Source organism: Primulina tabacum, chromosome 16 (genome assembly GCF_025594145.1).
Source record: "Primulina tabacum isolate GXHZ01 chromosome 16, ASM2559414v2, whole genome shotgun sequence".
NCBI classification, from domain to species: domain Eukaryota; kingdom Viridiplantae; phylum Streptophyta; class Magnoliopsida; order Lamiales; family Gesneriaceae; genus Primulina; species Primulina tabacum.
Window position 1 is genome coordinate 2,967,203 of NC_134565.1, and position 12,157 is coordinate 2,979,359.

General features: G+C 36.8%; 1 protein-coding gene across 1 annotated transcript; it reads left to right on the forward strand.

The window, feature by feature from the left end:
* Positions 1-7,308: 7,308 nt before the first annotated feature.
* Positions 7,309-10,428, forward strand: LOC142529836 (dihydropyrimidine dehydrogenase (NADP(+)), chloroplastic-like). Its single transcript, XM_075635493.1, has 7 exons — positions 7,309-7,698; positions 8,738-9,001; positions 9,114-9,284; positions 9,406-9,518; positions 9,611-9,797; positions 9,925-10,034; positions 10,148-10,428. Exons 1-7 carry the CDS (start codon positions 7,429-7,431, stop codon positions 10,302-10,304), a joined length of 1,272 nt encoding a protein of 423 aa, XP_075491608.1. The 5' UTR covers positions 7,309-7,428; the 3' UTR covers positions 10,305-10,428.
* The last annotated feature ends 1,729 nt before the right edge of the window (positions 10,429-12,157 follow it).

Sequence of the window (12,157 nt, forward strand, 5' to 3'; positions counted from 1 at the left end):
AACATAATTCTTATCACGTGCGCATCATTAACCCGACACTGAGATTCATCTACTTTCAATGGTTTACTGATATCAGTCCCTAATTTTTACTCATCTAAGGGGACGAGGCCGTATAGCGGTTATCTCCCCTACCGCGTAAGGGTACGTATGGTTGGGATTCCCACCCATATCAAGTTGAATTCTCACAGTGTCAAAACATTTATTCATGCAAAATATCGTAACCAGAAGGGTGTAGAAGAAGAATTGTACTCGCCCGAATTTTTAAACAAAAACCGAAAATTCATATGCACCAAAAACCGAAATTTAAAACAGCCCACTTACCTTAAATTCTTGATGAAAAATGTAAAAAGGCTAGGGTTCTTCGAAATTCCTACTTCACTGGTTGGACGGCGGCAGGGCTTCGCTGCGCTCGAAAATTCCTAAGGAGACTAGAGCACAAATTTTCGAAAATTTGGTGTGATATGTGGTGTGATTTTCGAGTCTACAGGGCCCTCCTATTTATAGGGGTTGGCTGCTATCGTGATCGAGTGATATCGCGTTTGAATCTGAATCAAATCTTTATCGAGAATCGTGATCTATCCGTGATATAAATTCGAACTCTAAATCTTTTATCTCTCAATTTTCGAAATTCTCAAATATATACACTGTAAATTTCGAATTCTAGGGATTTTATTATCCTTTGCCTGATTTTTATCCCGGTATCTCCATATCAACTCAAATCTTAGGCATTTATCTGCGAAATTTCAAATAATAATATACACGATATTATTATTCACTCAATCTTGGTAAAATCTTACAAATCTCACATCCTCAAATGAGATAAATCCTGGTATCCAAAATATACTATCGTGATAAAACTTAAATGATAAAACTTAAAATTCTTAGATTTTACATCCCTCCCTCCTTATGGGAAGTTTCGTCCTCGAAACTTGGGTTGGCTTGGTCTCCGAAGAGGTACGGGTATTGGTCCCTCATCCTTTCTTCTAGCTCCTACGTGGCTTCTCCTTCCGTGTGGTTAGACCATTGTACCTTGACGTAGGGAATGATACGTCTCCTTAGTACTTGGTCCTTGGTGTCCACAATTCTGATGGGAACTTCTTCGTACTTCAGCTCTTTTCCCAAGTTACTTTCGATCATGAGCGGTTCTGCTTCCAACACGTGGCTTGGGTCCGAGATGTATTTCCGTAGTTGGGACACGTGGAAAACGTTGTGAATTCTAGGCATGTTTGGTGGCAGGGCCAATCTGTATGCTAGTGTGTCCACCTTTTCCAAAATCTCAAAGGGTCCTACGTAACGAGGGTTTAGCTTCCCAGCTTTACTGAATCGGACAACTCCTTTCATAGGCGATACTTTTACGTAGGCCTTCTCACCAACGTTGAACTCCACTGGCCTTCTTTTCAGATCTGCCCAACTCTTTTATCGGTCTTGAGCTGCCTTGAGTTTTTCTCGGACAACTGTAACCTTGCCTATTGTTATCTGTACGAGTTCGGGTCCTACTATTGCTTTTTCTCCCACTTCATCCCAATATAAGGGTGATCGGCATTTTCTTCCATACAGGGCTTCGTATAGAGCCATTCCAATACTGCTGTGATAGCTGTTATTATAAGCAAACTCGATCAATGGTAGATGATTGCTCCAATTGCTACTGAATTCTAGAGCGCAGGCTCGCAGCATGTCTTCCAGGGTTTGAATTGTTCTCTCGGTTTGGCCATCGGTTTGTGGGTGATAGGCCGTACTAAGAGTCACTTTAGTTCTCATGGCCCCCTGAAAGCTCTTCCAAAAACGTGAGACGAATCTTGGGTCTCTGTCAGACAGGATGCTCACTGGTACTCCATGAATTCGTACAATATTATCCATATACAGTGTAGCCAACTTGTCCAGATTATAGTTCATACGGACGGGTAGGAAGTGTGCAGATTTTGTAAGTCTATCTACAATTACTCATATTCCGTCTTGACCTTGCCTCGACTTTGGTAAACCCACTAAAAAGTCCATGGAGATGTGTTCCCACTTCCACTCAGGTATCTCCAACGGTTGCAATAATCCTTCCGGTTGTTGGTGCTCTGCTTTGACCTGTTGACACACTTGGCATTTAGAGACAAATTCTGCCACGTCTCTTTTCATTCCATTCCACCAAAAATTGCTTTTAAGATCTCTGTACATCTTCGTACTCCCTGGATGGACTGAAAACTTGGATTTGTGTGCTTCTGACAGTATTTCTTGGCAAAGGTTATAGCATTCTGGTACACACAGTCGCCCTTTCATCCACATGACTCCTTTGTTATCAGTTTGTAGATCTTGAGATTTCCCGCTTTCGACTTGTCCCCTAAGTTTCTTTAGCTCAGGGTCTCGATCCTGGTTTAACTTGACGGTCTCTTGCAGACATGGTCTCGCGGAGAGTGAAGCCAGAGTAATTTTGCTCTCATTTTTCCGACTCAGAGCATCGGCAACCTTGTTCGCTTTGCCCAGGTGGTAACTGATTGTCAGGTCGTAATCCTTTAGGAGTTCGATCCACCGTCTTTGCCTCATGTTAAGTTCCTTTTGGGTGAACATGTATTTGAGGCTCTGGTGATCTGTGAAAATTTCGCACTTGGCGCCATAGAGATAGTGCCTCCAAATTTTTAAGGCAAATACAACTGCTGCTAGCTCCAGATCATGCGTAGGGTAGTTCTGCTCGTGCGGTTTCAACTGCCTTGATGCGTAGGCTATTACTCTTCCCTCTTGCATGAGTACGCATCCCAAACCTTCCTTAGTTGCGTCGCTGTAGATGGTGAATTCCTTATCTTCAGTGGGTAAGATTAGTACTGGCGTGGATGCGAGCTTTTCTTTTAACGTCTGAAAACTTTTCTCGCAACCTTCGTCCCAGACGAACTTGGAATTCTTCTGAATGAGTTTAGTCAGTGGTATGGCGATTGAGGAAAAACCTTCGACAAACTTTCTGTAATAACCTGCCAGTCCAAGAAAGCTCCTGATGTCTGTGGCGTTCTTAGGTTTTGGCCACTCTGTAATTGCCTCGACTTTCTTGGGATCCACTGATACTCCTGCTTCAGAGATTACGTGTCCTAAAAAGGATACACTCTTTAACCAGAACTCACATTTCTTAAACTTAGCGTAGAGTTCCTTCTCTCTCAAGGTCTGAAGTGCAATGCGGAGATGCTCTTCGTGATCATGTTCGTTGGAAGAATAGACGAGGATGTCGTCAATAAATACTACTTTGAACTAATCCAGGAATGGCTTGAAAACTCTGTTCATTAGGTCCATGAAGGCTGCAGGCGCGTTGGTCAGTCCAAAAGGCATCACTATGAACTCATAATGCCCATATCTTGTCCGAAAAGCTGTTTTGAGAATATCTTCAGCCCTGACCTTCCATTGGTAGTAGCATCTTCTCAGGTCAAGCTTGGAAAAATGTTGTAGCTTCTTTAAGTTGATCGAAAAGAATCGTCTATCATTGGAAGAAGATATTTATTCTCGATTGTGATCTTATTGAGTTCTCTATAATCTATACACAATCTCATACTTCTGTCTTCCTTATTCACAATCAGTACTGGAGTTCCTTATGGAGACGTACCCAGTTGAAATTGCTTCTTGTCTGGCAATTCTCGGAGTTGTTCCTTTGGCTCTTGGAGTTCAGTTGGCGTCATTCGGTAAGGTGCTTTCGAAATTGGTGCTGCACCAGGGACCAGATTAATTTCGAACTCAACTTTGCGGTCCGGGACTATCCCTGGGATTTCTTCTAGAAAAACGTTCGGAAATTCTCGAATTATTAGGGTATCTTCCAGCTTAAGCTCAATTTTTTTGCTGCACTCCGTTCACCATTGCTAGGTAAACTTTTTTTTTTTGCCTGATTTAATGGCTTTCCAAGTCTGGGAAGCAGAAAGAATGTATTTCTGTCTCTTGGCATTGCCATGATATCTTATTTCTTCTTGGTGTTCGCGTTTCGGAGTTTGAATTTTTTTTTTACTCCGGCAATCTGCTATTGCACTGCTCTTAGATAACCAATCCATCCATATGAGGACGTCGAAATCTTACCAAAGTGCATTGAATCAAGTCGGCACTGAATATATACGAATAGATGATGATTTTATTCTATCTTGAAATTATCACGATTACTATCTCAAAACTAAAAACCCATATAAAATCTTGGAACTTAATTCAATATCAATCTATACCCTATTGATTTAAATCCCAAAAATTATAACTCAGTCGTCAGAAAATAAAATCTTATTCAACCTTGTATAAATGAAATTAATCATCAATTAATGCTTTTGTTAAATCTTACTTGCACTAAACCTTACTTTCCTCAATATCCAGCAATAATCTCATAACTTATTTTATTCATATAAGATCGTAATCTACGAGTTATCCCAAAATAATATAAATTACTTAAACCTTAAGATATTGTTTCCCAACTTCCTTTTAGACAAGGTAACCCAAAATTATACATATTTAAAGTTAACGCTTAGCATTCTTTAAGAACCCAAATTAATGTTTACACATTTAACTATTGCCCAAAATCAACTTCCATATTGGAATATCCAAAACTTATTATAACTCTTATCTCAGATTTTCACATACTAGTTTTTTTTTTCTTCCCAGAAATAATTTATTGTCCCCAAATCAAATATTTCACCTTAAATCAGAAGCTTAAGTACAATCCCAACAATATAGGTCAATATTAATTGTTTCCTTAATAAAATTCCATAAAAATCCGATAAGCACTACAAGAAACGCGTTTAACGAGATTTTTCGAGATATTTTCCAAAAATGGAAAGTCTAGAGATACACATATGGATTGAAAGGATTCGTCGAGAGGGTTTCAGAACAGTTGACAGAACCGAATTCGGAGTTGCCTACAAAAAAATCGAAGGACGTATGCTGGCGAGTTGACTCGCTGACTCGGCCGGGTTGACTCGCCGGGTTGACTCGTCGGAGTATGGTCGGAGCAAATGCTTATGACGGCGAAGGGGTCAGGATCACAGAACCGGTGGTGGCACGGCAGGAATCGGTAGGAAAACTACCTAATTTGGCGGGGAACTCGCGCAACTCGGTTAACTCAATGAAATTGGGCGTTTCCGATTGGGTGATCCGAACTCAAAATTGATTGTTGGTAAAAGTTACCCATGGATCATAGATTGGTTGGCTATAAGGAATTGAAAATCGGAGTAGGATTGGTAGGGTAATTGGACAAAATAATTTTCGGGTTAGGGTTCATACGCCAAATTCGTAGATCTGAAATTCCCGTTTCATCCGAATGCGAAATATGAAATTGTTTGAGGGCTTTTGTTCGTCTCATCGAGACGGTTCTAGATCTGGTCTCCGATCAAAGAAACACTACCGGAAGCTGGCCGGAATCGGCGAAAAACGCGGCGGCGCGTGAAGGGACTATTTGGCCGAATTTTTTTTTTTCGAAATTTGATTTTTTTTTTTGAAACTCGATTTTTCCCACTCGGATTATGAACCTGGCGGCTCTGATACCACTAAAATGTCACGCCCCGAAACTCGGGATTTGACACCGGCGTCGTTTAACAATCACACAATTGAAACAACCAGCCTCGTAGCATAGTATAAACCGAAATACCAGTTTATTAATCATAATCTCAAAAACCAAAGTCTTTACAACTGAAATAACTAATGAAATAAATGCTGGAAACGTTTTTACATAAAACTTGAGTACCAAAATTCAGAAACCTCTTTACTAGCAACTCTCGAGATTAAAACAATTCACCAGCCCCAAAATTGTTCCGATTCTTCTTCTTCAATCTGCTCTTCGGATTTATCTGGGAAGGTTGTAAGGGGTGAGTATTTTGGGAAATACTCAGCAAGTGGGGGCCGTTCGAGTACAACAAAACAACATGCAATTTCGAAATATACATACCATGCAAACATAATTCTTATCACGTGCGCATCATTAACCCGACACTGAGATTCATCTACTTTCAATGGTTTACTGATATCAGTCCCTAATTTTTACTCATCTAAGGGGACGAGGCCGTATAGCGGTTATCTCCCCTACCGCGTAAGGGTACGTATGGTTGGGATTCCCACCCATATCAAGTTGAATTCTCACAGTGTCAAAACATTTATTCATGCAAAATATCGTAACCAGAAGGGTGTAGAAGAAGAATTGTACTCGCCCGAATTTTTAAACAAAAACCGAAAATTCATATGCACCAAAAACCGAAATTTAAAACAGCCCACTTACCTTAAATTCTTGATGAAAAATGTAAAAAGGCTAGGGTTCTTCGAAATTCCTACTTCACTGGTTGGACGGCGGCAGGGCTTCGCTGCGCTCGAAAATTCCTAAGGAGACTAGAGCACAAATTTTCGAAAATTTGGTGTGATATGTGGTGTGATTTTCGAGTCTACAGGGCCCTCCTATTTATAGGGGTTGGCTGCTATCGTGATCGAGTGATATCGCGTTTGAATCTGAATCAAATCTTTATCGAGAATCGTGATCTATCCGTGATATAAATTCGAACTCTAAATCTTTTATCTCTCAATTTTCGAAATTCTCAAATATATACACTGTAAATTTCGAATTCTAGGGATTTTATTATTCTTTGCCTGATTTTTATCCTGTTATTATTATTCACTCAATCTTGGTAAAATCTTACAAATCTCACATCCTCAAATGAGATAAATCCTGATATCCAAAATATACTATCGTGATAAAACTTAAATGATAAAACTTGAAATTCTTGGATTTTACATGCAAGCTCTCAACTTTAAAGGGCTGGCAATTAGGAATCCAAATTTGTTACGGATTAAAGAGTCCGAACTCCATAATTGTAATTTTTCAAAAGTATAAATTAATATTATTTTTCTTTTGTACAATTTGATATTGAGTTTATAGATTTTTTTTCATATCTAAAATATTTAATGTATAATAATCAATATTATTATTAAAGTAACTAAATTTTGGTGTGTCGATGAAACTTTTTATTTAGTCATATTTACTTTCACACCACATTTATTTTAAGAGATGAACACTTAAAAATAAAAACATTTTTTTTAAAAAAAATACATGTAAAGAGAATGTCATTTCATAAAATTTTCTTTTTATAATTCAAAATACCATTTACAAACTATTTTTTCATCATGTTTTTTTCTTTTACCATTTTAATTTTAAAAATTGACAAATTTCACTTAATTTTTTTTAAAAAAAATAACACATTTTTTATTTTTTGAGAACGTAGGCATTGCTTGTGACACAATCCGTTAATAATAATAATAATTAAAATTTATACGTCACGCAACGAGATGTGTGACGTGTATGAAAAAGAAAGTTGCGTCTCTTTCTATTCCGTCTCCCACCTTCCAGTAAAATAAAACTTCCCTTCAGTTGATTCCAAGAGATTCAATTTTATCCCATCTGCCAGCTCCGAATCTCGATAATCCCACGAGGGAAGAAGAAAAGGAACTTTTTTCATGGAAACTGCTGGATTGACTCGTCCGATCAGCAGCTCGGGGGCCGGGTTTCCGGTGACTTGGCGGAGGCAGAGTTTCGGGTACAGCAAGCGTCGAGTTGGGTTCAAAGTATTTGCTCAGGATGCTGCTGCGGAGCCTGATCTTACTGTGACGGTGAATGGGTTGAAGATGCCGAACCCATTTGTGATCGGGTCGGGTCCTCCGGGCACCAACTACACTGTCATGAAAAGGGCCTTTGATGAAGGTTGGGGTGGTGTCATAGCCAAAACTGTAAGGCTCCTGTACTGGTTTATTACCCCTTTTGACTGCAGAGGTATTGAATCCATTTTTGTAGATTTTGATCTGTTCCTATCCTATGTTCTTGTTTTTTGACGTGGAAACGTGATCAGCTGTCTCTGAAGTTTGTTTTATTGGCTTATTTAAGATTTTGGTAGTATTAACCTCGGGATCCTTAAGGATTTATCAATCATGATCGAGAGTAAGTGTATGGATTGGAGGAATGGGATTTGGTAGAAGGATTTGTAGTGAAGGAAGGATTGAAAAATAACTTGAAATGATTTGAGACTTGTAATCTCTGAACAAACGATCGTTGGGATTTGATATCACTCGGTTAAGATTTTTTTATGGTTGTTTCACGATGCTCCAAAGATAGAGGATTTGCATAGAGATGTATAAACTTTGGGGTAATAACGGTTATATTTATGTAAATTTTTTTAAATTTTTTTGCATAGAGATGTATAAACTTTGGGGTAATGGTTATATTCATGTGAATTTTTTGAAATTTTATTCTAGTTTGTTACCCCATTTTATTGACTATTAATTTGTGCTCTGATCCAGTTAATTTACCCGCGAGATTCAGTTAAATGATTCAAAAGAAGCCAATGCTTAGCCGTGTAAACCGCCATCCATTCAGACACATCTAAACACAACTATAGATGTTAGGAGGACGTATGATGCATCTAGGTGAATAATGGACGAAAAGAAGATGGTTGGATACATTATTTCTTATTGGAAATTATGGACCCCTCGATGACATATGTCTTAGTATAAGTTCATTGGTTTCACCTAATATTCATGTAGTATTAAGTGGAGGATCCCATCTTTCTTCTATCATTCAATAAATTCATAATATAGCTTATTCGGGGCAAAGCTTCTTGGCTCTACATTGCCTGGCTGACTCCATAGTTAATGTTATGCTCAATAAAACTGTGTTCATTTAAAATTTGTTTGGAAGAGTGAGATCAACTGTTCCACTAAGATGAAATTTATTACTGCTTCCATTGAGGGAAAATTTACTTATTATGCACAGGTGTCCCTTGATGCTGCAAAAGTTATAAATGTAACTCCTCGCTATGCTAAATTACGAGCAGAAACAAATGGCTCTGCAAAAGGACGAATTATTGGGTGGCAAAATATTGAACTCATAAGCGATAGACCTCTAGAGACCATGCTAAAAGAGTTCAGACAGTTGAAAGAGGAGTATCCAGACCGGATACTTATTGCCTCTATCATGGAAGAGTACGACAGAGCTGCATGGGAGGAACTCATTGACCGAGTTGAGCAAACTGGAATTGTAAGATATTGTCTCAGTTCTTTTGAGTCTATTCAAATATCTAGGATTATTCTAATCCCAATCTCAAGTGTATCGAACGTTTCATCTTCTTCTTTTTTTTTTTTATTTGCAGGATGCAATCGAAATAAATTTTTCATGTCCTCATGGTATGCCGGAACGTAAAATGGGTGCTGCGGTTGGCCAAGATTGTGTATTGTTGGAGGAGGTGTGTGGATGGATTAACGCAAAAGCCACAGTACCAGTTTGGGCGAAGATGACTCCGAATATCACTGACATCACACAGGTTTCCTTGTTCTTTTTTCCTTTCTACCCAATAAGTGCCATATAAACCAATTTCGATGATGCATTTCTTTCGATATAGTGAAATCAATTTTATTGTGAATTATAATATTTTGCTTTCACAGCCTGCTAGAATTTCTTTGAGGACTGGATGTGAAGGGGTTTCTGCGATCAACACAATCATGAGTGTCATGGGAATTAATCTTGACAAATTGCGACCAGAGCCTTGTGTAGAAGGGTGAGTTTTTTTGCTTTGGATGATATGATTAGTGTGACCAGTTAAAATTTCTATCTTCATTTTCTTAAACGTTTCGTTCAATGCCAACTTAGGTACTCGACGCCTGGAGGATATTCTTCAAAAGCAGTCCATCCCATTGCACTTGCAAAAGTCATGAGCATCGCACAGATGATGAAGAACGAATTTGCAGATAAAGATTATTCACTTTCCGCCATTGGTGGAGTTGAGACGGGCAGTGATGCGGCAGAATTTATCCTTCTTGGAGCAGATACTGTTCAGGTCGCATAGCACTGTTAATACTTCTAACTGGTTTGCTGCATATAATCATGGAATTACTTCCATGCTGTAGGGGCTTACCAAGACTTCATCTGGGAAGCTTACATTTTGTTATTTGGAATAACTCTAGGTGTGCACTGGTGTTATGATGCATGGATATGGCCTTGTAACGAAGCTTTGCTCCGAGCTGCAAGATTTCATGAAAAAGCACAACTTTTCATCTATACAAGATTTCCGAGGGTATTCATTTACGATAAAATTTTTGTCACCTAATACATATCAGCATCAAATTTTAATAATCAAGTGGTTTATAATACTTTAGCCTTATCACCTCTTGCCATTTATGTGTGCAGGGCTTCACTTGAGTATTTCACAACACATACGGATTTGGTTAAAAGGCAACAAGAAGCGATTCGCGGAAGGAAGGCCGTGAAGAAAGGCTTGCAGTCTGATAAAGACTGGACTGGAGATGGCTTTGTGAAAGAAACAGAGAGTATGGTTTCCAACTAATTTGGTAAATAAAAGTTGAATCTTTCATCTCTTTAATTTATGGAAAATAAATGGTCTCAGATCATGTCTGAATGATTTCTTCTGAAATTTGTAAGTACAGAATCGAAATATAAGCTTTTATTATGCTTATCCGATATGGCTTTGATTCTTACAATATTCTTGTTTTAAAAGTCTTGTGATATTTGAATGATGTACCTGGTTGGTGGGAATAAACAATTCAAATCTTTAAAATAAGTTCACTTTTAACTTGTTTGAAAACTTTTCCAAAATATTGATTTCAAATGTTTTGGCTACTGTTTAAAGTGATGTGATATTTTTTTTTAAAAAAAAACTAAGTGATGTAATATTCTTCTTCAAACTATTTTTATGAAATTTAAAATATTGTTAAAAAAACATATGGAAAACAACTAAATAATGGGCAATTATTCACATCCAGCAAAGATAACAATATCGTGTTTGGTTAAATGGATTTAGAATTTTTCTGAGGATTTAAAAACTGATTTTATATGAATATAACTTTTGAAGAATTTAAAATTCATAAAAAAAGCTCATATATATACTTTAGAGTAAGAGTAGCTTTCTTGTGATACGGTCTCACGAATCTTTATCTGTGAGACGGGTCAATCATACCGATATTCATAATAAAAAGTAATACTCTTAGCATAAAGAATAATATTTTTTTTCATGGATGACCCAAATAAGAGATATGCCTCACAAAATACGACCCGTGAGACCGTTTCACACAAGTTTTTGCCCAAGAATAATACTAAAAATATAATAAACATATCGTACATCAATATTTACAATAATTATATCGTGATATTTTGCTATTATTGAATTTATATGAGATTGTGATAAATGAATTTCTATATTGAATTTTTTGTATCGTTACAAATCTTGTTGTATATATAACACGACTCTTTAATTAAATAGTGAAGGTACTTCAAATTTAAAAGACCATGGTTACATCCAAATAATTAGAATCAGTTTAAATAAAAAAAACTTGAAAATTCGAATTTACTCGATCCAAATACATTAAAATATTATTTAAACTTCGATTTATATATTTTATTTACAAAATAATGATACGCGTTTATTATTAAATGGAGTATATATAAACTAAAATAAAGTGCAAATAATATCATTCCATTTAAAATGCAATCAAATTAACTTATTTTATGTATTGCCCAAAACTAATAAATAAAAATATCTCATAGTTTAAAATTTTTGATTCATGTAAAAATATTATGTCAAACAAATCAACTGTTACTATAAGATCAAATATAATCATATATATTTTAATTTTTTTTACATAAAATACAGATATATTTTCAGAAAAAAAAATACAGAATACACGTGCGTAGGATCGATATTGTTTGAAATTGTAAATTAATTTTCCAAGATCAAAATTGCCTTGAAGGGAACATTGGCCAAGAAACATGGAGAAAAAGAGGAGAATCAAGATCAATGATTTGATCATATTTAGGCTCTCAAATATTCTGTAAATCACTTAATGATCTCTACTGAGATGCGAAAAATGCTTGAAAAACTCATTGAAACGACGCTTAATCTCGCTTTAACTCCAGAATCCAGACAAGGTTAATGTTCGATTAGATACATAAAGAAAAAACAACAGTAGAAAACATAAACTGCAAGCGCCACTGCTTATATAAAAATAAAATTCATAAAAAAAATAAAAAAATTGATGGAAAGCAAATCAATGGAGTATTATCAGTGTGAAATTTGATTTAGTCGTCCAAAATTTTTAAGCATATTAAATGTCATATTGCATTACACATGGCGAGATTTGAGGGGCCATAATTAGCTTTGCCGGTGAAATATTGGTGGGGCAA

Bases quoted from the DNA above. Each gene is read 5' to 3' on its own strand.
- LOC142529836 (XM_075635493.1), top strand. From the start codon at position 7,429: ATGGAAACTGCTGGATTGACTCGTCCGATCAGCAGCTCGGGGGCCGGG. The intron at 7,699-8,737 runs GTAAGGCTCCTG...TATTATGCACAG, and splicing joins GTGGTGTCATAGCCAAAACT to GTGTCCCTTGATGCTGCAAA. The intron at 10,035-10,147 runs GTATTCATTTAC...TTATGTGTGCAG, and splicing joins TCTATACAAGATTTCCGAGG to GGCTTCACTTGAGTATTTCA.